This window comes from Gadus morhua, chromosome 6, assembly GCF_902167405.1.
Source record: "Gadus morhua chromosome 6, gadMor3.0, whole genome shotgun sequence".
Taxonomy (NCBI): domain Eukaryota; kingdom Metazoa; phylum Chordata; class Actinopteri; order Gadiformes; family Gadidae; genus Gadus; species Gadus morhua.
This window is the reverse complement of record NC_044053.1, coordinates 18,418,847-18,445,887: the sequence shown is the minus strand read 5'-3', so window position 1 is coordinate 18,445,887 and position 27,041 is coordinate 18,418,847. Positions and strand designations below refer to the sequence as shown.

The 27,041-nt window shown below is 48.5% G+C and overlaps 2 protein-coding genes across 3 annotated transcripts; one reads left to right on the top strand and one right to left on the bottom strand.

The window, feature by feature from the left end:
• The first annotated feature begins 505 nt into the window (after positions 1-505).
• Positions 506-20,980, top strand: LOC115545608 (sarcoplasmic/endoplasmic reticulum calcium ATPase 2). Of its 2 annotated transcripts, XM_030358929.1 has the most exons (21): positions 506-1,059; positions 1,664-1,681; positions 1,774-1,856; positions 4,104-4,208; positions 5,309-5,447; positions 11,764-11,844; positions 12,079-12,164; positions 12,330-12,794; positions 14,090-14,178; positions 14,386-14,488; positions 14,566-14,697; positions 14,814-14,933; positions 15,108-15,326; positions 15,694-16,029; positions 16,220-16,440; positions 16,767-16,969; positions 17,074-17,159; positions 17,238-17,371; positions 17,696-17,813; positions 18,225-18,345; positions 20,298-20,980. In XM_030358929.1, exons 1-21 carry the CDS (start codon positions 942-944, stop codon positions 20,309-20,311), a joined length of 2,991 nt encoding a protein of 996 aa, XP_030214789.1. In that variant the 5' UTR covers positions 506-941; the 3' UTR covers positions 20,312-20,980. The 2 variants fall into 2 exon arrangements, with proteins under 2 accessions (XP_030214789.1, XP_030214788.1); XM_030358928.1 differs by having other exon boundaries at positions 18,225-20,980.
• A 434-nt stretch (positions 20,981-21,414) lies between these two features.
• anapc7 (anaphase promoting complex subunit 7) lies at positions 21,415-26,754 on the bottom strand. Its single transcript, XM_030358933.1, has 11 exons — positions 26,555-26,754; positions 25,653-25,839; positions 25,413-25,532; positions 24,829-24,940; positions 24,569-24,722; positions 24,113-24,255; positions 23,601-23,718; positions 23,164-23,360; positions 22,712-22,936; positions 22,474-22,624; positions 21,415-22,182 (listed from the first exon to the last, which is right to left on the bottom strand). Exons 1-11 carry the CDS (start codon positions 26,653-26,655, stop codon positions 21,993-21,995), a joined length of 1,698 nt encoding a protein of 565 aa, XP_030214793.1. The 5' UTR covers positions 26,656-26,754; the 3' UTR covers positions 21,415-21,992.
• Between the last annotated feature and the right edge of the window lie 287 nt (positions 26,755-27,041).

Below are 27,041 nucleotides of genomic sequence, written 5' to 3'. Positions count from 1 at the left end.
ATATATTAATTAGTACACTGTAAAAGTTAAGTCGATATACATTCTCTATGGACTGGATCGCTTGTGCACGGTGTTACATTTGCGCTAATGGAAATATTTTAATATGGATTTTCATTTAATTGTTTTCTCATTTACACATACATATAACAGTTCAATGAAAGTGGCAATGCTTGCAGGATTGTGCAAAATCCATAACTGTAGCAACATTTTCGATAAAAACAATATTTATATCCTTTTAATGTATAAGGATAAAGATAATAGTTAAAGTTGTGGGGGTCAAACAGTCAAGCATCCAACATCTTGTTTTGCAGTTATCCATTGTTTTATTGCCCCATAAACATTGACATCCAACAATAAGCTCATGAATGGATGGCTTTGCCGGCTTACTTACTTACTGTTTAAACGTTTCCGGGCATCCGCTCGTCAAATGAGATCCGTCGTCCAATGAGGTCCGTCGTCCAATGAGATCCCTCCACATGCAGCGCAGCGGAGGCAGCGTGAGGCGGTCTGAAGGGGGCAGCAGTGAGGCTTCGGAGGATCATCTATCACACAGGGCAGCATTGAGTCTGTCTTCAGAGGATCATCTATCACACAGGACAGCAGTGAGTCTGCCTTCAGAGGATCATCTATCACAGCGGAGCGGCTGGACGGAGGCGACCCTGGAACCGGATGAATCCGTTCCTCTGCTAGATGTTCTGAAGTTGAAGGAGACATTAAAGTAATCAACCTTGCGGTGGAAGAGCTGTTCTGCTAACCAGAGATCTGCAGGGTAACATTTTTAGAGGACACGGTTCTGCTGCTCTCGACAGGCGATCGTCATCTCCCGGCTAACCATCAGTTTATTGGAAAGGGTTCATCTAAGGGCTCCTCTGATCGGGTTAGCAGTCCGGTTAGCACCGACCAGACCCCCACTCCTGGTAGAGAGCGGACAGATCTCCACCATGGAGAACGCTCACATCAAGAGCGTGGAAGAAGTTTACTCTCATTTCTCCGTCAATGAGAGCACAGGACTGGGCTCCGAGCAGGTGAAGAAGCTGAAGGAGAGATGGGGCCTCAATGGTACGTGTTATCTAAGTGTTACATTTCTATAGATGTAGATAATGTTCAGCTTGGAGGTTAAACGTCATCAATAAAACCGGCCGGGTTATTGACGTCATCACATGTACCTCGTGGTTTATTTATGACCAAACTCCTTTACTAACTCTTTACTCCTTAACTAACTATTTTACTAATTCCTTTACTAACTTAACTCCTTTTTACTAAGTCCTTTACCTCAGATACATCAGCTTAATGAAGTGCTAAAAGGCACAAACTGAACCTGTATCTAAGGGTCGAGGACCAAGTTGTCCTTCAGATCCGGTTCCTTGTTACAATGTATTCAATCCTACTTCCACCTATTTATTCCATATTCATCTGTCACGCTACACAAAACCACTGTCAAATGCCAACTCGCTATTTGAGATCGCTTAAACTGAGAAATTGTATTTGTAGAAAGAACACTTTTCCAGCAACTGGTTCCCCAGTTACCTTAAAGTAATGATTCATAAACTAATGATTCTTAAAGTAATGATTCATAAAATAGTGATTCATAAAGTAATGATTACAGTAATGACTGCCTCTTTTTATCTTCTCATGTGTCCTGACCCACCGTATCCCCCTGCAGAGCTGCCGGCAGAGGAAGGTGAGAAGCATGTCGCTTAGGGTCTGTCTGTCTTGTGGGAACAAGTCTGGAAGGAAGATATCGTTTCATCACGTTGCTTTCTTTCTCCGCAGGAAAGTCTTTATGGGAACTTGTGGCTGAACAGTTTGAGGACTTACTGGTTCGGATTCTCCTGCTGGCAGCATGCATATCCTTTGTAAGTGTTTTAAGATCTTTGCATACGTTTTGTTGTTTGCTTGTCTTTGTTTTACCATTATTGGATTATAGTGATGGTCAAACAATTATTAGGACAGACCTTAGTGGTCATTTGAACAGGTGTCAAATGTCCAGCTGCACAAATTGGGCAGAGAAGTGGCGTGAACTTCTAATTGAACCAGAATTCCAGTATTGAACCTGTGACCCTGTGAGCGAGAGGGACACCATCCCTCTCTGACACATCCACAAACAAGATGACAGCCCGCCTACACAGCCTGGCATGCTAAATGGGCCAGGGCGTGCTTGGTGCATAGTGGCAGAGTGTTAACGTCTTGGGGAGGTGGGGCTCAGCGAGGTCACACTAACGGATCAGACCGCAGACAGCTGAGCAGCCCGTCGGAGGAATGGTGACAACAGCCTGTATCGAGTTGCTTTCACTGGGTGCCAACTCAGACATGTCTGAGGCCCCTGACACCGTTGCTGCGTAATGTTCTCTCTTCCCCGCTCCCTTCCCACCCACTCTCTCTCACCAACGCCTTCCTGGCAGTCCTTGTTGTTGTTCTCTTTGTAGAGCTCTCGGCCCGTTGCGTTGATTGGCTCAAGCTCACAGCCGTTTCAGGTGCTGTTCATTGGAGCAAGTTCACTGATGTGGAAATCCTAAGCGGTCGAAGGCTTCATTGTGTTTGTCCCAGATGCCAGCACCTCTGATCAGTTTATATCCCTGCCGTCTTACTGACTAAACCTCAAACGGATTCTCCTTTTAATATAATATAATCCCATTCATTGAAGTGAAATCGCTCTAAAGTAAAGGGTTCCTTTTTTATCTGAGGTGGCTGATGGGAAGGAGCCCTCTACGTGTTGCAGAGTAAGAGGTAGGAGTATAGGGTATGGAGGGTTAGGGTTAGGAGGATAGATTTAGGGTGACCAGTATGGAGACATAGGGTTAGTGGTATGGAGGGTTAGGAGTATGTAGGGTTAAGGTTAGGGGAATTTGGTTGACGGGTGAGGATTTGAGCCATCCGATACTCTTGAATGGTTGCGTGCTGCAAGCACACATTGACGCTGATTAGCTAGCATGCTGACGCTGCTTACGCTGATCAGCGCATTGTGTAAGAGGGGCGGACTAGCGCCATGAAACTAGGGCCTGCATCTCGTGCAAGCGTCGAACGTACACGCTACTGTGTAGTTGGCAGTAGTCGTGTGGTGTGGTTCAATGCAACTTTTCTGCTGAACGGGTCAGACGAGAGGCAACGGAGTGGACGGATAAAGGCAGTTGGCTGTTGGTTTGAGGCTGGGCGTTGTGAAGGCCCCCTTAGGGTTAGGAGGATGGAGGATGGAGTCATAGATAAGCTGGATGTGTGCTTGCTGTGCGTCTCTGGCACCAAGCAGAGCTGCTGTGCCTGCCCGGGTCAGGTGATACTGAGGTGTCGGCGACGGCTGTCTGACAAGGGGTGTGTGTGTGTGTGTGGGGGGAGGCGGGGGCGGGCACGGCACTTGACAACCAAATTTGGGTCGGGGACCGACGGGCCAGCCACATGCAGCCCACCTAGACTCTGAGAGGTTATAGATCGGCTCAAAGACCTCCTCCCACTTTCCGCTCAGCACCAGATGAGGCGTGTTTTTGTTTAGACTGTATACTTGCCAAACTAGGCTGGGGGTTTTGTGTATTGAATAAACTAAATATTATAGCTTCACCCAATGAGACAATTACTTGTCCTTTATCCAGAGTCTGAACACCCTGCTTTCAAACCCAAGCTTTTAAATGCTTGATAAACTTGAGGATATTTTTAGGAGGCGCTTTATCGGCTCATAGGTTAAATTAACTTTCAAATGAATAGCATACAATGCACAAAATGAATGGGAAATCTTGCGGTTTTAATTGAAGGTTTGGACTGAAGGTCATCACTGGACATTTCAAAGGTTCTTAGAGGTCAGGAGCCTCCGGTGCTACCGTGCTACTGGGGTTAGACGTGCTGATGTCTTTCCTTTGCAGCTCTCATCAGCCATGAAACAAATGAGGCCCTTCTGAGGGTCTCAAGCTAGTTAGCCAATCAGCATCAATGTCTTTAATAAAGGATTTTCATCTGGGCCCAGAGGTACTACTATTATGAAACTCAACAATTTAGATTTTTGTCCTTTGATGGCTAATATAGAAGTGAAGTAAGCGACTAGCAAATATGTGAATTCTCATTTCGTATCAGCAAGCTTGTTGCCATGGATTAAAAGTGTTCATTGATGTGTTTTGCAGGTCTTGGCCTGGTTCGAGGAGGGAGAGGAAACCATAACAGCCTTCGTGGAGCCTTTTGTCATCTTACTTATTCTCATAGCCAACGCCATCGTCGGTGTCTGGCAGGTAAGAAAGCTGTGGCTGCTGTTTCTTGTAGGGAATTCAGCTCTATCAAATCCAAGGCTGCTGTCTGTACTTTATGAGAAGCATTGAATCAGCTTGCCAGAAGATATGATCCTACACAAAAGACCATTAAAAATATTAATTGATCATTGAAATATGCAGAAGTGGAGTGTCGCTACTAGGTTCTCTGTAATGCCGGCATATATGTGGCTGTTTTTTTCACCCCCATGTGGAGTGCAAGATGGGTGGCGGGCTGGCGGCCAATCCAGCCTGTATAAAGACTCTGATCTGAGTCCACTGGACCCCATCACAAGGAGATCTTTAGACTGAGCCACGGCTCTTTAGGTATCCTCTGATCTGAGTCCACTGGACCCCATCACAAGGAGGTCTTTAGACTGAGCCACGGCTCTTTAGGTATCCTCTGATCTGAGTCCACTGGACCCCATCTTAAGGAGGTCTTTAGACTGAGCCACGGCTCTTTAGGTATCCTCTGATCTGAGTCCACTGGACCCCATCTTAAGGAGGTCTTTAGACTGAGCCACGGCTCTTTAGGTATCCTCTGATCTGAGTCCACTGGACCCCATCACAAGGAGGTCTTTAGACTGAGCCACGGCTCTTTAGGTATCCTCTGATCTGAGTCCACTGGACCCCATCTTAAGGAGGTCTTTAGACTGAGCCACGGCTCTTTAGGTATCCTCTGATCTGAGTCCACTGGACCCCATCTTAAGGAGGTCTTTAGACTGAGCCACGGCTCTTTAGGTATCCTCTGATCTGAGTCCACTGGACCCCATCTTAAGGAGGTCTTTAGACTGAGCCACGGCTCTTTAGGTATCCTCTGATCTGAGTCCACTGGACCCCATCTTAAGGAGGTCTTTAGACTGAGCCACGACTCGCTGCCTTCTCAAGGTTAGCGTGAGGGTACAGTCTGTCTTTAGGGTTAAGGGTTAGGGTTAAGGTACGGTCTGCCTTTAAGGTTACGGTTAAGCTACGGTCTGCCTTTAGGTCTAGGGTTCAGGTTAGGGCTATGTCTGCTTTTGGGGGTAGGGTTAAAGGTTAGGGCCAGGTCTGCCTTGTTCTCTGATCTGAGCCCGCTCCCTCACTAGGAGCGCAACGCGGAGGACGCCATCGAGGCGCTGAAGGAGTACGAGCCGGAGATGGGGAAGGTGTACCGGCAGGACCGCAAGACGGTCCAGAGGATCAAGGCCAAGGACATCGTCCCCGGGGACATCGTGGAGGTCGCTGGTGAGTGACGGGTTCGACCGGAGACGTTGTTCTTCATACTTTTCTTTCCTCTATTGTGTTCGGCTGCAGGGTAAGGGTTAGTCGGTTGATTTGAACTCTTAGCAGGAAACCTCTGCAGTATTCCCTCTATGTAACTTATTTGGATTTCTTTATGAATGCTCAAAGACATTAGGTGCGTTTCCATCCCCCTGATTTTATGCGAACCTTGAAGTATCGAATCAGTAAACGGTGATGGAAACACCAAAATTCGCATTAAAATCCTCTAATTCGCAAAAAGGTTTATCCGCTCGCTTGAGGTGGTTTTTGAGAAATGCGAAAGAGTAAATTCGCAAAATGGGAGATGGAAACACACTTTTCGAAACAGCTTTGACGTAGCGAACTTTGAACATACAGGACTGACAGTCTTTCCGATTTCCGCATAACGACCGGCCATAGCAACCCTGCCGACATCAACGTGCAACGTCATCACCCTATTCCGCTCCAACAACTTGATGGAAACGCACCTAATTCGAATTGCTTTTTTGCGAACTTTCTAAAGATTCGCATCACCTTTTTAGATGGAAACGCAGCTATTGAGGCGTAAAAGTTGTGTATTAAACAAGAACTTGTTCTCTTGTACATTCTGATCGAATGGGTTCTCTGATTTATTAAATTTTTTAAATGAGCAGTCCTTTAGCAGCTGCTGTTGACTTTTCATGTAAAGCAAGGATTATGAATATTCATGAAGCTTTCAGCACACATTCTGTTGGATGGCTACCACTGCACAGGTGACTCACTCTATAACACCAATGTATTTTGGGAACACACACACACACACACACACACACACACACACACACACACACACACACACACACACACACACACACACACACACACACACCCCCTCTCTATCTGGTCTGAGGGGGACAGAGGGAGATGTTGTTGAATCCGGTTCTGGTCCAGGATTACCGCTGAGCCGTGGAGGGGAAACAGCGCTCCGCTGTCTTGTTGTTGTTTTGTTTCACAGCCTAAGTGTGTATTTTTAACGGTCATCGGCCGTATAGATGATGAAAGGCTGTATTTATAGCAGGCAGTGACAGTAGGGAGATGACAGGTGTTTGCTACCCCCCCCCCCACCCCCCTCTCCATCCCCCCAGGGAACAGTGGATGACGCGGGACCAAAGTCACCTTGACGAGGGCAGACAGTGAACTGAATGTATTTCGAGAATCTATCAACGCATTTTCTGTTCATTATTTAAAAACTTGGTGAGACATCCTGCCCGTTGAGTCTAAATAAGACAAGTTAAAATGTTTCCCTTGACATTTTTTGAAATGCAATGTTCTTTAAAGATCTATTTGTTTGTGTCAAGCACATGTAGTGAACTTATAGCAGGGTCACAATCCTGAAAATATTGCTGCAAGGTAAAAGAGCGATAGGGAGGATACAGGGGAATATCTATCGATATTTTCGTCATGTCTACTGAGAGCACAGTGGCTCTGCAGTCATCTCGATCAGCAATGAAAGCAAACCCATCGACGTGCCAACAGAGAGTGCTAGGACAACATGCGCAACATGGCCCTTACTGACCGCCCTGTACAGAGGTGGGGAGCTCCGGCCTCTGCGGACTACCAACATCGCACTTAAACATCGTCTGTGTGAGTCACTGCAGATGGCAGTAGTTTGTTTCAACTGAATATGATCCATCATGTCTGTCTATCACCGACTGCCTACCTCCTATTAATGCCCTTTGGAAGTGAGTCATTCATGACTGATGTTGTTCCATATAACATGTGTCGTGCATTTAGGAGCCTAACCCGACGGGGGTGTTTTTATCTTGCCCAATACTAGGCCTGGTTAGTTATATGGTCAGGTCGAAGGTCACTGTAACTCTTTTTTTATTTTATTTTTTTTGCAGTCAGCATAGCAACCCTTCAGGGACCAAATTGTGACACGGAGGCAGAGTGAGATGCAGTTGAAGTGGAACATTTCTGGCTAAGTGCAGTGGACTGTCTGTGGCTGCATGACTGCAGGGATACTGAACTGCCGTCACCTGCACACTTTCTTTTGAGACAGTTTTCAGAGGGAGCTCATCAGTAGTGTGTTCCATCATCAGAGTGCTGGAGGCCATGTAGATTTGTTTCACACATGCAGTCTTTCCCAGCAATGTTCAAGAACCTAACCCCGCATGGTTTCATGTGTGAATGGGAACAGGGGTTGATATTCTGGGAAATCTGCACAAGCAATTTGCTTGCTCGAGCCATATTCACATTTGCAAGGTGAGTCATGTTAAGGCTTACGTCGCAAGACTCTTTTACGTAAGGCATACCAACCAATCACAGGACTCGGGAGGATGACGAATGTGACTTTGCGACAGTTAACCCACAAATGCTTTTCAGGTGATTCCATAACAATATCAGTGCAGCTTATTTTGCTCACAAACATGCGCCTTCTTTCAAGAATGGATCATTGGTCATTGCCATGTGTGAAAGGGGCCAGGACGGAAGTGTTCCTGAACGCATGTGTGGGTAGTGAACATCTAGAGTTTAATTCTATGAATTCCCATTTAATAGTTCAATGGGAACTCTGAGTGAAAGAGGGTTCAGAAAGGTCGGTTTGAGCCAGTAGCATGGTTTGGGTGACGCAGCCGACAGGTTTTTCCTGCTGAACCGGCCCGGGTCCTATTGCCCCAGAAACGGGCAGAAACAGAATCATGTGTGTGCATGTGGTCCCCTGTTCCTGCTACGGGGAGGCGTGAGAATGCTGTGGTGGTTCACAGGCTCACCCAAAAAAACACTTGTTTGAATACTCTATTAAAATCTGCAACTGCTCATTTCGTAAAACAATAAAATATTTCTAACCTCCAAAATAGGAAACATGATTACGCTGCTGTTCCGCATTTTAAAAGAAAGGGAGCAAAGCCAGAGCCTGTTGTTGGGTCTGTTGGCATTGGTATAGGTGGTGAGTCTTGGGACTTCAGTGGGGCATGAAGCTCCCGGTGGTTTGATGTGCAGCTTCTTACAGAGCATCGCACACTGGGGCTGATTCTCTTCTGCGCATAATTCCGTCTGGTAGTGATAGGGAGGGACTAGACGGGGTGGGGGGGGCCGGGAGTCTCATCCTCTGCTGTTGTGTGCATCGTTAGATGACCTTATAGGGTGCTGCTCTCGGGACAGCGATCCAACACCAGGGCCTGATAGACAGAGGCTGTAGCCCCCCTCACCACAGGCTGGTATTCCAAACGTGTGTGTGTGTGTGTGTGTGTGTGTGTGTGTGTGTGTGTGTGTGTGTGTGTGTGTGTGTGTGTGTGTGTGTGTGTGTGTGTGTGTGTGTGTGTGTGTGTGTGTGGCGAAGGCAAACGGGTTGTAGCCGATTCTTAGATTTGTAATGTAATTTTTCTAATTCGATTTTATAATTTATCGAGGTCCAGACCTCGTTTGACCTCATAGCCGACTACGGCCATGTTTGCATCCCCTGTTGACATCAAGTCCCGCCCCATGTTGAGTTCTGGGATCCGGACTGTGCAGTACCCTTGTGAGAAGGATGTCAGCCTTGCATGTATGACCAACAGCAGCAGAGTATGACGAGCATCGCCTGGAGAACTTCAGAAACACTTGTGGGCTTCCTTCCCCTCCTTCTCCCAGACGATATCAAGCCCTGAAACGGTTTCCTGCTCCTTCAGTCCTGCTCACTCCGTTACTGTACGTCATACATCATACATGGCAAGTCAAATAAACAGGCCAGTCCAACATGGACAGGCAGTCTAAATACAGCAGGATTTCAGCCAATCAAAGTTGTCCTTGTAACAAAAACAAAACAAACAAAAAAAAGAAATATATTATTTACTAAAGCCTCAAAGGTACTTACTTTTTGTGAAGTCCGGTTATGCGAATGGATTGGATGTTACATTCAGTTTCCCTTCCTGAATCCGTGCTTAACAAGATGTTCGTGTGCTAGATCCTAACAGCCAGTTCAAAGTTCACAGTCCAGCTCGACAGCACAAAAGACTCGTGTTGGTGCTTCTCAGTATGTTGACTCGGTGGTAGTAACTAGGGACTAGCAAGAGGGTTCTTCCCAAAACAAGTAACCAGCGACGATGGCCATTCAATTCAAAATAGTTTTCAGTGCAAATTGTTTGTTAGAAGTCAAACAAATATAAGGACCGAATAAATTCCCCATATTTGATTTGCTATAGAGTCGGATGGTCTTAATCATCTTTATTAAGATTCAAGGCAGATGATGTTGATACAAAGGAGGGAACAAGGAAACTCTGTTTGAATAACCAAAGTTGAGGCTGGCCACCAACCAGTTGTTGGGCGTTTGTTTCTCTGCCAACTTCAGCAGCAGGTGATGGGCAGGGGACAGAAGTCTAGTGGACGGTTTAGTGGCGACAGCGAGGAGGAAAGTCTCTGTGGAGAGCAGCAGGCCGTGTCACCTGTCGACCAGGAGTCTGAAATAGCCTCCTCCGGCTCTTTGTTGAAGCTGCCATCCGCAGACTCCCCTCGGCCCACTGAACCGCACAGCAGCGTTTGCTGTGCCAATCAAGTCCCTGGGGGCAGGGTCAACCTCGCCCAGCACTCTGGTTGAGACGCACTCGACTGAACGGAGCACATATTGATGACATGGGGGCTTCGTCAGACCACGGACCTGCAGTCTGAGGCGTAGAGGACATGATGTCTAAAGAGACGTCTGGCCTGCTACCAAGAAGGATGTTGACATTGGGGGACAGATGATATACACACCTATATCTCACTTTAGTTGAGGTTAGAGCAGGTCTGCACAGTAACAAAGCTGGTGGTAACATAATGCTGCCCATAACTCAGCAGGGAACAGGGTTGCAGCATGTCCTACACATCTTGCCTTGTTGTTTTCATGATCGTTAAATCCAGTGCTTTAAGTATTTACTGGCACATGGAGCTTTTCTCTTGGCCCGCCCCCTGTGGCGGGGAAAACTTCTACAAATATCCGCTGCTTGTAAAGTTTAGTAGTCTATTTGAGAACCGTTCTGTTTGATTTCAGTTTCTCAGCAAGTTGTAAATCAACATGCACGTTTCTTTGTCTAAATGCAGCATAACCTAATCAAGCTTTTATTGTTTTTCGTCTTTCGCCTAAAACCAGCAAACCTGTGTCTCCAGTGATTGGCAGACACCCACTGGGAGATGAGAGTTTTTGGCACCACTGTAGGTACACCTCTGAGTTGACATGCACACCTGGTGGTCCTTCCCAGGGATGCATGAACAACATGGCTAGTGTAGAAAATATGTCACAGCTTGTAGATCTTATTGCGGCCCTTGAAGGTTGCAGAGTTTACACCAATGCACACCGGCGGAATCCCTGAATCTGTGCCAGGGGATTTACCCACTCGCATTCAGTGGTATGGGTTTGGGCTTTCTCACCGACAGTGTGGCTACTAAACTTATTCTGCATGCTGGTGGACTAAAGTCTAACAGCTGTTTGTGTGCCATGTGTCACACCCTAACTTGAGCATGGGGGATCTTTTATTGAAATGTTTTTGAATTCTGCTTTCTCCTTCCATTCTATGTCTCTGTTCCCCAAAAGGAAATCCTTACATCAGTACTAGTCTTTATCCTCAAGTCTCGTCGCTTTTAGTTAAATACATTCAAGGACTAGTTCAGCTAGTTGTCAGGGGGTCTTCCTACATCTCTCTGTGGTTGAAGCGTGTACAACCAACTCTGCCCCAGTCTAGGATAATCCGTTAGTATTCTCCAAAGGTAGGCCTATATGTAAGCTAAGAAATTCACATGAAACTATGGCACAGGCTGCAAAGGCTGAACTATTTCCCCACTTTCCATGGCCTTTTATATACTATCAAGATGCTGAATTAGGTCACTGCAATTCAAATGTGCCAGAATTGGCCTTTTCCTTTGAGACAGGACTGTTAATGGCCCACAAGTTCCTCAATTCCCTTCCTCCCTTTCTTTCTCCTGCCATTGTCACTTGCTCGGACGCTGAAGCCTGCTTGTGCAAATCATGGGCCGCCTTCTATAAAGGCTCCATTAAGGATGGTTTCATGGGCAACAAGATGTGATTCAATGGTGGCAGTCTCAGGGCAGCAAATCCTTTTACATCAGTCTCTTTGGGCACGCAATGCTGCTTCATTCTGTATGCAGTGTAGCTGAAAACTCCCAACTACTGATAACCAGGACCGCTCATTTACCCCCTTTTTGTTTTAGGATTGGCACAAAATACATGCTGGTCTCTTGTAGCATCTTTGGAGCTCCAGATATTTATTATTCCACGCTAATTGATCAACAAAGCGGCCTGCTACATTGAAGTGTTAATTAATTCATCTGTGTTTATTAATTGTGTTCACAGTTGGAGACAAGGTCCCTGCAGACATCCGTCTCTCTTCCATCAAGTCCACAACGCTGAGGGTGGACCAGTCCATCCTGACGGGTAGGGCGCAGGCTCCAGCCCGCTTCTCATTCTCAGGGTCGTCTTGTACTTTGTTTTGGTCCTCAAATATTTCAACCTTTTTTTCCATTTGTTCCTGTTGGACAGATTTTAAATTGGGGTTTAGTGAATGAATCTTCGCTCATTCAGAAACCTTCTAGTGATTATCGGAATACGCAGTGTGATCAGCGTGACGTGAAGCAGGCGGTGCTGAGTGACGCCTCTGCTCTCTTTCAGGTGAATCCATCTCTGTGATCAAACACACTGACCCGGTGCCGGACCCCCGCGCCGTCAACCAGGACAAGAAGAACATGCTCTTCTCCGTAAGCGTTCTGCACGGATCCCCTTTCTCCTGCTGGTCCAGAGGTTCTTCCAGGGGCCAATCAGTTGACTTGTTGTTGTCCCTTAGTTTAGAGATCCTCTTGATGATGTGTGACGTGGCGAGACGTGTGACATGTGCGTCCTTTCTGGTCCCACTCAACCCTCAGGGCACCAACATCGCGGCCGGCAGGGCGGTCGGCGTGGCGGTGGCCACGGGCGTCAACACGGAGATCGGGAAGATCCGCGACGAGATGGCGGCCACGGAGCAGGAGAAGACGCCGCTGCAGCAGAAGCTGGACGAGTTCGGCGAGCAGCTGTCCAAGGTGATCACGCTCATCTGCATCGCCGTGTGGATCATCAACATCGGCCACTTCAGCGACCCGGTGCACGGCGGCTCCTGGATCCGCGGCGCCGTCTACTACTTCAAGATCGCCGTGGCGCTGGCGGTGGCGGCCATCCCCGAGGGCCTGCCCGCCGTCATCACCACCTGCCTGGCGCTGGGCACGCGGCGCATGGCCAAGAAGAACGCCATCGTCCGCTCGCTGCCCTCAGTGGAGACGCTGGGCTGCACCTCTGTCATCTGCTCGGACAAGACGGGCACCCTGACCACCAACCAGATGTCGGTCTGCAGGGTGAGTCTCTGGGGCTCAAGCAGCCCCCTGTCCTCCTTACCGTCAGCCTCCTCCTGCGGGCTGCTCATTTAAACACAAAACCATATTTGACAACCAAGCAACAAAAAACAAATATTAATTTGTAGGGACCTTTATCCATGTCTTAAGTTGATGCGTATTTTTATTGAGCACAAACGGCAGATAATGGGATGACGGTGAATTCAATAAGATGAAAATGTGATGCAGGAGGCTGTGTTAGAGCTGCTCTGGGTGCCGTTGGATAACTTGCAGTGGTGCTGTTGCATAACTGACCTTGCGTCACTGCTGCATAGCAATTCAGCCTCTCCTTCCATCTATCGCCTCTCTCTCTCTCTCTTGCGCTCTTTCTAATCCTCTTTCCAGCTTCCTTGTGACAGCCCATAGCTGCTTAGCATAACACACACGCAAGACATGGGAGTCTTTCAGCTTAACATCCCTTTATCGGCCGATGCGATGAGTTTCCTGAACGCGATGACTATGCAGTTCTCGGAATAGTTCCTCAGTTCCGCCCCTGGTGTCCTAGACCCTCATTAAGACCTCACCAGTGCCCTGGTGCGCTTCCCCTTATCAAGATGGCCACGGCTGCATACTGGAATGTGTCATTCGCTAAGTAATGGACTTGTCAAGTGATATGATGGCACGCATCCCACTGCCAGCCGGGATATTTACTTTGGCTCGCTGAGACGCTGCCCACGTTATTTACGAGGGAGAGCGTAATGCCCTTCTAAGCACATGTAGCCGGCCAACCCACCCAGGCCGTCCCCAGAGAAACGCCGGCTACAGCTGGAACCGTTTCCCCCGGCGCTCCTGTCGCCTAGCGGTCTCTGCTGCCCTCTGCTGCAGCGCTCGGGAACCTCAGGCCTCTGGGTGTCCTCTACCCCTAACCTCTGCTGCAGCGCTCAGGAACCTCAGGCCTCTGGGTGTCCTCTACCCCCAACCTCTCCTGCAGCGCTCAGGAACCTCAGGCCTCTGGGTGTCCTTTACCCCTAACCTCTGCTGCAGCGCTCGGGAACCTCAGGCCTCTGGGTGTCCTCTACTCCTAACCTCTGCTGCAGCGCTCAGGAACCTCAGGCCTCTGGGTGTCCTCTAACCCTAACCTCCGCTGCAGCGCTCGGGAACCTCAGGCTTCTGGGTGTCCTCTACTCCTAACCTCTGCTGCAGCGCTCGGGAACCTTAGGCCTCTGGGTGTCCTCTACCCCTAACCTCCGCTGCAGCGCTCGGGAACCTCAGGCCTCTGGGTGTCCTCTAACCCTCCATGGTTCCTCTTGTGTTGTCAGATGTTCATCATGAACCAGGCGCCCGTGGCCGAGGGCTCCCTGACGGAGTTCACCATCACGGGCTCCACCTACGCCCCCGAAGGAGACGTGTAAGTGTTGCTGACGCGGCCTGCCACCACACACACTCTTCCACGCCCGCGCCTCCACGGACACACCTCCATACACACACCTCAACACACGCACCTCCAAAGACACACCTCACGACACACACACCTCAACAGACACGCCTCCACACACACCGCCCCACACACGGTGCAGTGAGCACACAATGCAAACGGCTCCTCTTTTCACTCCAGGTACCACGATGATAAACTGGTTAAAAGCTCCCAGTATGATGCTCTGGTGGAGCTGGCCACCATCTGCGCTCTGTGCAACGACTCGTCCCTGGACTTCAACGAGGTAGGGTCTCCGCCTCTCCCCTCTCTGTTTCCATGAGAGGTACCTAGCACCTTCCTCACAGCACCATGTCGTTCCAGGCCAAAGGAGTGTACGAGAAAGTCGGCGAGGCCACCGAGACCGCCCTGACCTGTCTGGTGGAGAAGATGAACCCCTTTGACACGGAGGTCCAGAACCTGTCCAAGATCGACCGAGCAATGGCCTGCAACTCTGTAAGTTGACGAGCTGACATCCAAGCCACACTTGAAAGTACTTTTCCTACAGATTTAGCTGACGTGTGTGTCTCTGTGTGTGTGTGTGTTTGTTTGTGTGCGTGTCCGTCCCCCAGGTCATCAAGCAGCTGATGAAGAAGGAGTTCACCTTGGAGTTCTCCAGGGATCGCAAGTCCATGTCGGTCTTCTGCACTCCCAACAAGTCCCGCTCCTCCCTGGGCAAGATGTTTGTCAAGGTAAGGATGCTCACGATGCATTGGGGGCTGACTTAGCCTGATGACTAAGGAGCAGTGGGGGCTGGATTAGCCTGATGACTAAGGAGCAGTGGGGGCTGAGGACTATGAAGTAGTGGGGGGTGATTTAGCCTGATGGATAAGGGAGTGGACGATGACGGGTTTGTGTTCCGACAGGGGGCCCCAGAAGGCGTGATCGACCGCTGCACCCACGTGCGCGTGGGCACCAATAAGGTCCCGCTCACCCCGGCCATCAAGGAGAAGGTGCTGGCCACCATTCGGGACTACGGGACAGGCCGGGACACGCTGCGCTGCCTGGCGCTGGCCACCCGGGACACCCCCCCCAAAGTGGAGGACATGAACCTTACGGAGACCGCCAAGTTCGCCTCCTATGAGGTAAGCCCCCCTCGTTGTCTGCCGGGCTCACTTTGTCCGGCACAGGTAGCATGGGGTCTCTTGAGTCAGAGAGGACAACCTGTCTCATAGAGGACGTCCTGCTCTGAGCACAGCCGACCTGTCTCCTGGAGGACATCCAGCCATCCTACAGACACACAGCCATGCTTAAAAAATCATATCAAGTCCAATGTCCTCAATTGGTTGTAGTCTTCAGTCCACACTTTGACCCCCCCCCCCCTCTAACCCTCGCCCCCAAAGAGCATGGAAGACGCCTAGAGAAGGGATCCCTGCTCCCAGAGACGGGGTTAGACACCGTATATGGCCACCATCGCCACATGTCCATTCATTACTCCTTTCCCTCCCCCAGTCGGACCTGACCTTCGTGGGCTGCGTGGGCATGCTGGACCCCCCCCGCCAGGAGGTGGCGGCCTCCATCAAGCTGTGTCGCCAGGCGGGCATCCGCGTCATCATGATCACCGGGGACAACAAGGGCACGGCCGTGGCCATCTGTCGGCGCATCGGCATCCTGCCGGCGACGGGCGACGTGGACCACCTGGCCTTCACCGGCCGCGAGTTCGACGACCTGTCGCTGGCCGCCCAGCGCGACGCTGTCACCAACGCCTGCTGCTTCGCCCGCGTCGAGCCCTCGCACAAGTCCAAGATTGTGGAGTTCCTGCAGGGCTTCGACGAGATCACCGCCATGGTGACTATGAACGCCGTGGTCGTTTCTTACTGACTCCCTACTTACTGACTCACATACTGAACGAATTGGAGCATCATGTTGATACCGCACCAGATGAAGAGCGTTTGAGCGGCTGTTTGGGAGGAGCATCAGAAGACATGAGTGACGACTACATGATGATGATTCTTAACCTCCTGTGGCTCCTCCCCAGACCGGTGACGGCGTGAACGACGCCCCGGCCCTGAAGAAGGCGGAGATCGGCATCGCCATGGGCTCCGGGACCGCCGTGGCCAAGTCGGCCTCGGAGATGGTCCTCGCCGACGACAACTTCAGCTCCATCGTGGCGGCGGTGGAGGAGGGCCGTGCCATCTACAACAACATGAAGCAGTTCATCAGATACCTCATCTCCTCCAACGTGGGCGAGGTGGTCTGGTGAGTGGGGGGCTGGGGGAGCTTAGAGACAAGCGTGGTCTTGTGGGGGTGGGGAGGGGGGGGGGGCAGCGGAGCTTAGAGACCAGTGAAAAAGGATTCATCATAAGCAATGCGTATTTCACATGTAAAAAGGTTATAGTGAAATATAAAGGGTTATGGTATGAATCGGAAATCCGTATTTACCTCAAATGAACAGACAATCTTTTAGCACGGGGAGGAATCCTGTTGAATCGCATGACCTTCACCAGGCCGTCAGAGGCCCGCCAGGCGGTCAGACCCGTCAGGCTGCTGACCCGTCCCCTGTCCTCCCCCCCCTGTCCTCCCAGCATCTTCCTTACGGCGGCGCTGGGCTTCCCCGAGGCCCTGATCCCCGTCCAGCTGCTGTGGGTTAACCTGGTGACGGACGGCCTGCCCGCCACCGCGCTGGGCTTCAACCCCCCCGACCTGGACATCATGGACCGGCCCCCCCGCAACGCCAAGGAGCCCCTCATCTCCGGCTGGCTCTTCTTCAGATACCTGGCCATTGGAGGTTTGCTCTAAAACCTTTGATATATCGCTTTGCGTCTCTTTTTTGGTTTTTACTGGCTGTGACTTGCTGTGGTCGTCTGGTGCTTAATGACTGTTTTTCTGCAGGTTACGTGGGGGCTGCTACGGTCGGAGCCGCTGCCTGGTGGTTCACGGTGGCGTCAGACGGCCCGCAGGTCTCCCTGTACCAGCTGGTGAGTCGGCCCGCTGGTTCCTGGCTGCTCTTCGTTTAAGACGAATCCTCCCTGACCGCCCTTCTCTCTCCTCCCCAGAGCCACTTCCTCCAATGCTCGGCAGACAACCCTGACTTCGAGGGCCTGGACTGCCACGTGTTTGAGTCGCCGTACCCGATGACCATGGCCCTGTCCGTGCTGGTCACCATCGAGATGTGCAACGCCCTGAACAGGTGAGCGCTGCGCTGGGGGACTGGGATATCGTTCAGATGAGCGGCTCGTGAAGAACCCAGCTGCAGGATGGGTTTGGAGAGCAGTGACCGGGGCTCGTCTCATGTCCAGGGACCGACACTAGGCAGGAGGTCTTTGTTAAAGAACCGGCTTCGTTAGGACCACGGTCTGACGGGGTTCTCCCTGAATGGTGCAAACTTGCACACGGAGGTCTGGCCTCGCAGGATTATGCAGACAGAATGAGAGATGGTAAATCCTCAAAGTTGTTTTGGTCCTTGGGGACAAACGGCTCACTGCCACGTGCGTTTCTTTTGTTTCTCCGTCAGTCTGTCTGAGAACCAGTCCCTGCTGCGCATGCCGCCCTGGGAGAACGTGTGGCTGCTGGGGGCCATCTGCCTCTCCATGTCTCTGCACTTCCTCATCCTCTACGTGGAGCCGCTGCCCGTAAGTCTGCTGCTATTGTCCTTCTTAAGGCACTGTCTCCTCACTGTCCAATGAGGAGGTGGATGACTTCAGGGGGATCATCTGATCTTCTTTCTCAGGGTGTCAAACAAACCTTTTTGAAACGCAATATAATAAATATAGATATATCCACGATGGACTCTACGACCGCTACGGTTTGTGTCTGCATCACTCTCATCAGCAGATCTCACGAAGATGTTGCGCTACGGGACTAATGTGGCTGGTTGTCATGGAAACGGTCCAAGTACAGAGACGCAGCAGCTGTTAATACTCCACCCAACTGGTCCCAGTCACAGTGCCTTTCTAAAACAGACAGTTTGTCTCCACAGGTTCTAGAACAGACAGGCTTGTGTCCACATGTTCTTACACCTCTTTACTCTGTCCCTCCCGCAGGTCATCTTCCAGATCACGCCCCTGGACGCCACCCAGTGGGTGATGGTGCTGAAGATCTCCCTGCCCGTCATCCTGCTGGACGAGGTCCTCAAGTTCATGGCCAGGAACTATCAGGAATCTGGTAAACAGCTGGACGAGCCGGCGGCTAAGGGCCGCCCACTGTGTGCATGCGTGGAGGGCGTGTCCTGGCCCTTCGTGGCCATCTGCCTCCCCCTGGTGGTGTGGATTTACAGCATCGACACTAACGCCACCGCCATGTTTTGGCCCTGAGTGACTCCCTGCTGGTCCACCCCTCACCTCCCTCCGCCCTGTGCACCTGTGTGACGTGGACATTAACACACACCGACACACACACATACACACAACTACACCTACACACATACGCACACACTCTGTTTGTTAACCCCACCATTTCATTAACTTGGAACACCAACTGCATCAACTTGAGTTTCAGGTCTTGTGTCGTTTTAGTTTTTTGTATCAAGGACATTTTCACATTCCATGTTTTTTTATTCTTTTTTGGTTTTTCTATTTAAGACGTTTGCTCAAGGTCCATCATTACAATCACATGAAGCCTTTCTTTGTTTTCACCTTTTGTTCAAGAAGCACAGAGGGCCGGCGGTCATCACCTGTACAGAGAATTTACACTATTTTAGGATTCAAGTTTTTGTAATTTTTGGGAAGGCTTTGAGGGAACGTGAGTTTTGGCTTCCGTGATCATGATCATTTTGGACATTAAAGTTAAAATAGTTGATGGACTCTTTAATTCAGTCTAGGATGCAGAGGGAGGCTTAACTACGTAAAGATGAATAACTATCTCCCTGGGCATGAACCACTAGCCGCTACCCCTTATTGTTTTAGCTCTGAATCATGGTCCTCTTGTTGTCTGCGTCGGGCAGAGCACAGCTACCTCAATGCTGTTGATGTGACTGTAACCATCCTTTATTTTGAACAGCCTTTTCTTCTCATGTCGATTGTTGAGGTACGCGCCAATTTGCTTTTGTAAATTAGACACAGCCTAAAGACACTTGCACCAATAATTGCTGTTTCTATGTTAAAATGTCGTTGTTCATTTAAGACGGTTTGATTTAGTTTTTGATCTAGAAGCGGCTGTTTAAAACTTGTTTACTTGAAACACACTCTGGCTTTTTATTTACAAAATATATATAGGTTCACTTATAGAAATTCAGTCTTTCGGTCTGAATTCAAATTACTTTCTTTAATCTTTTATAATTGATATCTAATGTGCACATACTGTACTTGAATATGTCCAAGGACATGGACGCCATGGGTGTTATCATCTGAGCACAAACTCAAAGTTGGGGGGCGGGCGGGGGGGGACTGGTACGTTGAGGAGATACTAGTTGACCCACACTACTCTGTATAGCTACAACTAGTTTACACATCCTCTGGTTGTTTATCTGTATATAGCACACAAAGTATTCTCTATGTATGTATAAATATATAGGTTTGGTTTCCAACATGCGAGGGCTTGTAGGTAGCGTTCCTGTAGGTTTCTTGCATGATCGCCCCAATATTACCAGGCCAGTTTTCTTCAATTTGCCTAAAGCTGTTGTTTGTTCCAACGCCTTCCAAGCCGTTGGACTGCGTGAGTAACCTCCACCTGCATGCTCCCGGTCCTAACCAAGCTCTGCCCCACAGCTGCTTTGTTTTAATGTAGATCGCTACTGGAGGAAAGCATGCTGGGAGTCATTGTTCTATGTTTTCTTGATTAATTGCCTTCAATGTCACCAAGTGCCAGGCTATAACCAGAGGCCTCTGCATTGTCTGTCCTGGCTCAGGGTAAACCTGGCCATGTTTATGATTGTAAAGAAACTAATGACTGACTGGATAACTGGCCAACACTGACATTTAAGCGCCACACTTTCTTTTGGTGTTCTAAGCTCCAGTTTCTTTCCCCTTGCTAACAGTGCAGACTTTACCACTTTATTTTTTAAACCAGCAAATAAAAAAACAAGTGAACATCCTTTAAAGGAATGCTGGTCAGACCCCATGACCTGTGGTTCCATATATTCTATTGATTTGGTTCTCTCTCTTTTTTTTCCCCTGCAGCTAAGGCCAAGTAAGCCCTCCTCTCATCTTATGTTCCTTCCAGGACCTGAGAGGGTCTGTTTTCTTATTTTCTTCGGTCATGCATTTGTGTTGAGAGGAACAAAACATATCCCCAGACCTGGCTGTCAATTAAGAAAATTCTATAAATGGCAATTATTTTATTTTTTATAAATCCTACATATTTTGATTTTAACCAGTTGATCTCATGTCCCCAGTCTTTTCAATAAGCATGTGAAGCCGTTAAGACTCTTTCAATCTAGGGGACTGTTCTCATCCTTCAATGGTTGATGTACACTGAACAACATTCTGGGATGTCCTGAAACATCAGCCATTCATTTGACCAGCTCTCCATTGATGTATAATGTAGGCAAATTGTAAAACACTACTTGTTCATGTAGTACAAACAAGGCTAAACATGACAACGGTCATCTTTCCTAAGGAAATACTTTACATCGGTCCTAATTTAATATAATTGTAGAGAGACTGTGCTTTCCACTGAGATGTGACGTGTCCGAGGTAGATTCCTGCTATTTGAAAAGCTTAAGGGTGCAGTGTTGTATACATTTTAACATGAGAAAGGCCTTCTATTTCCATCTTGGCCAAACTGCTGTGCTGTGATATCAGAAATGGAAATTGTACAGGATCACAAACTGTGGTTTCAGGTAAATAAATCGTATACAGAAGTTGTGTTTTTCTTCCCCTTTTAAAGGTCAGGATTAATCATTGAAGTGGTTAGGATTTATAGACAAATGGGAGTACTTCGATCAGGTTTTTTCCGTTTAAAACAACTAGACTAGATGATTCAAAGTTTCTTTGCAAGTACAGGTTTATGCTCACGAGAACGCCAGCAAGACTGCATCATCGATTAACGTATTGGACAATGTAGTACTGAAATTAGTCGGCAATTGATTTGGGGATTGACTAAATGTGAGAATGCAATACTCTGTATTTTGATTCTCTTCCAGCTCTTGGCTGCTTGTCAGAAAATGCAAGCACATTTTAGACATTAAGTACTTGTAATGGGCATGGGCATCATTTTATAATGTTCTATTGATTAATGGTTATATTGGAAAATAATCATGGAAAGTTACATCTAAATGAACTATGGGTCACAAAGCCAAGGAGTAAAGCATTTATTATACAAGTATAATAAAAAAAAATACAAAATCACTAACATTACACTTAAAAGGGTGAGAGAATATTTGAAAAAGTTAATGTCCAACATAAACATTTTATTTACAAAGGCAAACTGAGGAGAATCTCAAGAATGTATTAATATTCAAGACCACACATGAAAGACAGTTCAGAGGCAATCGGGTCAAAAAAGCAGACGAAACTAAATATGACCTGAACACACGAGTGTTCAGGAGTCAAGACTTTAAACTTGATGACATGGTAAATATTACTTGAACACCTGGGCGTTAGGAATCAAGACTTACTTTAAATTTCCTGTAATTTTTTTATATCTGTAGCTGAGAAACAAAAGAAAATGACAAAATAAATTCATATCCTGGCACTGTCAACACCACATGTTGAGTTACATTCTCCATGAAACCCTTGACCACTCGAGGGGCCGACGCAGCCATTGGCCAGCAGCCTTTTGCACCACATCCCTGCAGCGGCACGCTCAATGAACGGTGAATCAAAAGGACCCCTGCTGCGGCCATGTCGGGGCAGCTGGGGTTAGGGGTGGGGTCACTGCATGCCAAACCACTGCTCCTGGTCCGCCCACTGAGCCGCCTCACTGTCGCTGCCCTCCAGGTCCCCCTCTTCCCCGCTGCCCTCCATGTCGTCTCCGTCCAGCTCCACCGTGGCGTCCGTAGGGCTCTCCTCCTTCTCCATCTTCTGCATGCCCTCCAGAGACTTCTGGTCGTTGGGATCCAGGCTGTTCACAGAGAGCACAAAGATAAAGTCAAAGACACGGAGACCAAGGGAAGGGTTCAGTGCTTTGACACGGACCCTGTAAACCACAGCAGAGCTCGTTTGATGTTGTCGGGAGAACTGATATGAATCAGTGTTGGCCGAATTGCATCCGCCAACATTGTATAACAATTACAGATGCTTTGTTCAAACTCAGTATCCAAGTCCCCATAAAGCATGGTGTCAAGAGCCTGGTGAACAAGTCCTCTGAAAGAGACCCACTCCAAACTGAACCAGATAGAGGGTGTGCTCTTACCTCAGGGCTATGCTGTACTGGTCCATGGCTTCTTGGTAATCATTGACCGCCACCAGGAAATCGCCCAGCATTCTGTGCAGGACACAGTCACTCTGATTGGCCAGGGCGTTGCGGAGGAGAGCGATCCCTTCTTCATATTTCTGTTCTCGGCCTTTAACAAGGGGGGGAAACACAAAAGTCAAATATAGAGCAGGGCTTCGTGTTTCATGTTGGTGATGACAGTGCTACTACTGCGTACTCAGCAGCTCAGCCTTCTTGACCACGGCCTTGGTGTAGTCAGGCCTCTGGGCCAGGGCCTTGTCCAGCAGGGCCTTGGCCTTCTCCTGGGTCACCGGGTCCTCAAGGCAGACCGTGGCCAGGATGGTCAGGGTCTGGGCGTTGGCACCCAGGGTTTTGTAGATGTTGTTGGCCATCCCCATGGCCTCTCGGATCCCATTGGATGCAAGGTAACAGTCGATCAGACCTGGCGAGAGAGGGAGAGACCTAGTTTGTTATTTGACATGCAATGAACTTCCTCTGTTGCCGAGTTCCTTATTTGACCTCTCGACCCCAAGTGTTTTGTCGTGAGCCAATAAAATCAAAGAATAAAATATCAACCCCTCCGTTCCTCTTTTACTTGTAAACCCATTGAGTAAGACATGCTCAGAAGGGCATTTCATTTTGTGTTTAACAGAGGTAAGGAGGGCGTGCCTTCGTAGCAGTCCAGGCGGCATGGCGCCAGCCTCATGGCCTCTCTGAAGTGGATGATGGCCTCCTGGACCCGGCCCATGTTCCTCAGCGCCGCCCCCTTCAGCAGGAGGGCCTGCACACTGTTGCTGTTCAGCTGGATGGCCTTGGCCCCAAGGTACAGCGCCCGGGAGTAGCGCTTACTGTAGAAGCTGTGACAGCTGACGGAAGAAAAGAACGCAGAAGATCCATCAGGCTCCTATGCACGAGAAACGCTCAGAAAGCCTAACATTTTCATCGCCCAACATGTGACTACGCAGTGCCAAAGATAAAATACTGTGAGGCTAACCCACCATGTGGCTTACCGGCCCACCTGCAGCCTCATATATGAATATGTATTAAAATATCTGAATATGTACGTATGAATGAACCACTTCCAATCGGTGGGTTGGCTGACTCACCCGGAGATGACCCATGGTTCGGCATGCTGATCAGAGATGTTGAAGAGTCTTCCCCCCAGGACCTCCACGTCCTCCAGGTGTCCCTCTCGGGCCATCAGATAGCCGTACACGTCCATGCCTGCAGCACAAGGAACCACAGGAAACGTATTCAATATGTAGGATATGACAGGATAGTGTCGTAGCAGCATAGTAGGGTGTTCCACTGCAACCTCAACAGGTTCTGGGTTTAATCCTCTCCGTGAAACATCCTTTAAGTGGGTTGAAGCTCTGAACTATACTGAGAAGAGCGTCAAGGTGATGCTTTTATTTGGCGTTTCTTCCATATGTGAAACGTCTGCTATATGCAAAGGTCTGCTGCCAAGCTATTTGCAGTTTGTAGCGAATTTAAATCCATATAATCAAAAAGGGCAAATAAGGAGCTTCAGGAACAACATAATATATTACACAGCACAATCACAATCCAACTCAGTGACACTAAACCTCTTGGGAGAGGGTTAGAGTGCTAACTGCACCTTTGATGAGGTAGGGGTCCAGCATCTGGGCCTGTTCAAACTTCAGGATGGAGTTCTTCGTATCCCCGGCCCTGAAGTAGACGTCAGCCAGGCTCACCAGCAGGTCCACGTTGTCCCGCAGAAGAGACTTTTTCTCCAGAGAGCTAGAGAGACGGCGGCCATAAGAAGCGGTTACATGAATAGAGTCCTGTTTGAATTGGTTAGGCAGGAGACGGGGGTTTTAGGGAGTTCCACCAGACTACATGCAACGCCAGACTACAATATTCAGCCAGCAGCCATATTAGTTAGTTTGATAAGGAAACTATGAGATGCTATTAAAAAGCCTTCTAAATGCAACCTGGGTTGGAAATGGAATGCAGTACTTGCATTGAGTTGTCATGGTTTCCAAAAAGCTGAGATTAAGCAACCAAACGGATGCCAACGACAGACAGGTGCTGGGTGCATAAGGTGGCTCACCAAATGGTGTTGATGGCCCTCTGATTGTCCCCGGCATGTACAAAGGCGTATGCCTTGATCCAGACGGAGAGCCAGTCCAGGTTGGGGATGCTCTGGATCACGTCCATGGTCATGGAGGCCACCTCTGCTCCCTTCACCGAGAGGGACAGGAGGCCTTGGGTACCAGAAAGAGGACTGACTTTAACGACTGTGGGTGAACCCAGACCGGCTGGTGGCTGCTAGTTTTGCAGATGCATCACTAGCTGGTGAGACGATGGTACCTATGATGGCGTCCAGGGCCAGCGGGCACTGCCTCAGCACCTCCTTGTAGCTCGACACAGCGGATCGCTCTTGGCCAGCCTTCCTGTACAGGTTAGCTAGCATCATATTGATCTGAGGCATTAGAAGAAAAAAACAATGTCCTTCATCTCAACTCTATTTGAAGAGATTTGCCAAATCTCATGAAAAAGAAATGAACCAAAAGCAGTCAAAACATAGTGAGCGTTCAGCGTCTGCATACAGCGCTGTGAGTGTGTTGCTAAGGAGCACCGCTGTGAGCCAGCCTTGAGTTAACGCTGGCCGTAGTGGACTGCTACTCCACCACTGGACACAAATACACCGATCCCATTGAGGCGGGCCTTCAGAAACATCCAATCAGATGTTTTGTATCTCAAACCAACAGAACCTTGACACCAACTCATTTTTAACCAAAAGGCATTGTTTTCATGTTTTTTCTGCATTCAAAGTTTGAACTGTCGGAGGGCTATATTCTGTTCCCAACCTAACGCCTAGTACTCATCATGTGTTGACTGCTTTAAGTCTGATCAAACTCAGATAGACCCCAAACGCAGAGAAAGGGGCTTACCTTTGGAGTTCTCTGTCTGGATGGGATTCCATCCAGCACTGCGATGGCATCTTTATCTAGTTTCAATATGGTGTAGCATTCTGCTATCTTATATTTCACCTCAATCTCTGAGGGCAGGCTCTGAAAAGTTATCAGTCATTTATTCATGTTAATAAGACACATGCAGAATGATGCTTTTGGATACCTTAAACGTGATAGGAAATTTAAACAGCAACTGTTCTTTTAATCATGATGAGCTACCTGGGCCTGGACGTTAGACGCCCCGCCGCCCGTTGACGTGCGGACTTTGGATGTTTTGCTGATGACCTTCTTCTGCTGCAGAGCCATGCTGTACTTGCACGCAGCATTCCGGTACTCCTTATCGTGGAAGATGGCATCGGCGTGATACACAAGGAGCTGGTACTTCTGAGAAGGGGAGAACAGCTCTCTGCAACGTGAGGGACAGGCGTTCAGTCAACTAAGGTTCTGCACATAAAATTTACATTTAATTACTAGATACTTTTAAATGCCCAATTTAGGTTTTAACTATGCCATCAAAACATAAGTGAAGGATTCCGAAAACTGTCAGAATAGGTAGAAATAGTGAATATAAAAAAACAATTACAGAAAGAATGGAGCAGGTTTAACACAACTAGACTAAATCTGACCACAACAATACCATTTACTGTCAGGATCAGACACTGGGAAAACACAAACAAGTATCAAACGAACGTCTAGTTCTTGGGATAACGGTTACGCTCAACTGCATAGTGCAGTTTATTATCGACTATCCTCGAAGAGTGAAATGAGATGCTAAAGTGAGGAGGTTTAGTAGGTTCAGATGTTCAGACCTGGTTTAAACATCTTAAGTGTAGAAGCACTAGTGGTTCAGATGTTCATCAGATTTTCATCAGATGGTCAGACGTGGTCTAAACATCTGAAGTGTAGAAGCTCTACGGGTCGAGATGTTAATCAGCTGTTCAGGCCCGGTTTAAACATCTCAGATGTACAAGCTCTATAATGGGTTCAAATATTCATCAGATGTTCAGACCCGGTCTAAACATCTCAGGTGTAGAAGCTCTAGGGGTTCAGATGTTCATCTGAGTGACCTGGTCTAAACATCTCCAGCTCATAGACGGAGTCATATTTATGACGATACTTACGGGTTGTTGCTACTCATCGTCAACAACAAGCTGCTCATAATCCGGACATTAGAGTGAAGGCCCGCGGCTGACATGTCGCGTACATGCTCTATAACGTTCATCTTGAGGCCGAAACGAGTTTAAGACTGCTAGGCTAATAGCTTATCGTAAACACTTGCTAGGAAGTAGAGGCAGTGGTTTGTGTGACGTAGTAATCACGTGAGAGACTGGTGTAGGCTCCGCCCATATATACCCGTGCTCCACCCCCAATATAAGATCATCACACACACACACACACACACACACACACACACACACACACACACACACACACACACACACACACACACACACACACACACACACACACACACACACACACACACACACACACACACACACACACACACACACACACACACACACCACTAGCTATAAAATGGATATTGAAGTCATTAACATTTATTAACTATAAATTGTATATTAAGTAAAAATAAATGTATATATA

Coding starts and splice junctions, on each gene's coding strand:
- LOC115545608 (XM_030358928.1), top strand. CDS start 942: ATGGAGAACGCTCACATCAAGAGCGTGGAAGAAGTTTACTCTCATTTC. Junction 14,179..14,385: donor TACGCCCCCGAAGGAGACGT/GTAAGTGTTGCT, acceptor TTTTCACTCCAG/GTACCACGATGATAAACTGG. Junction 17,814..18,224: donor TCTACGTGGAGCCGCTGCCC/GTAAGTCTGCTG, acceptor TCCCTCCCGCAG/GTCATCTTCCAGATCACGCC.
- anapc7 (XM_030358933.1), bottom strand. CDS start 26,655: ATGAACGTTATAGAGCATGTACGCGACATGTCAGCCGCGGGCCTTCAC. Junction 23,361..23,600: donor GAACCATGGGTCATCTCCGG/GTGAGTCAGCCA, acceptor TTCTTCCGTCAG/CTGTCACAGCTTCTACAGTA. Junction 22,625..22,711: donor CAAGAAGGCTGAGCTGCTGA/GTACGCAGTAGT, acceptor CCCTTGTTAAAG/GCCGAGAACAGAAATATGAA.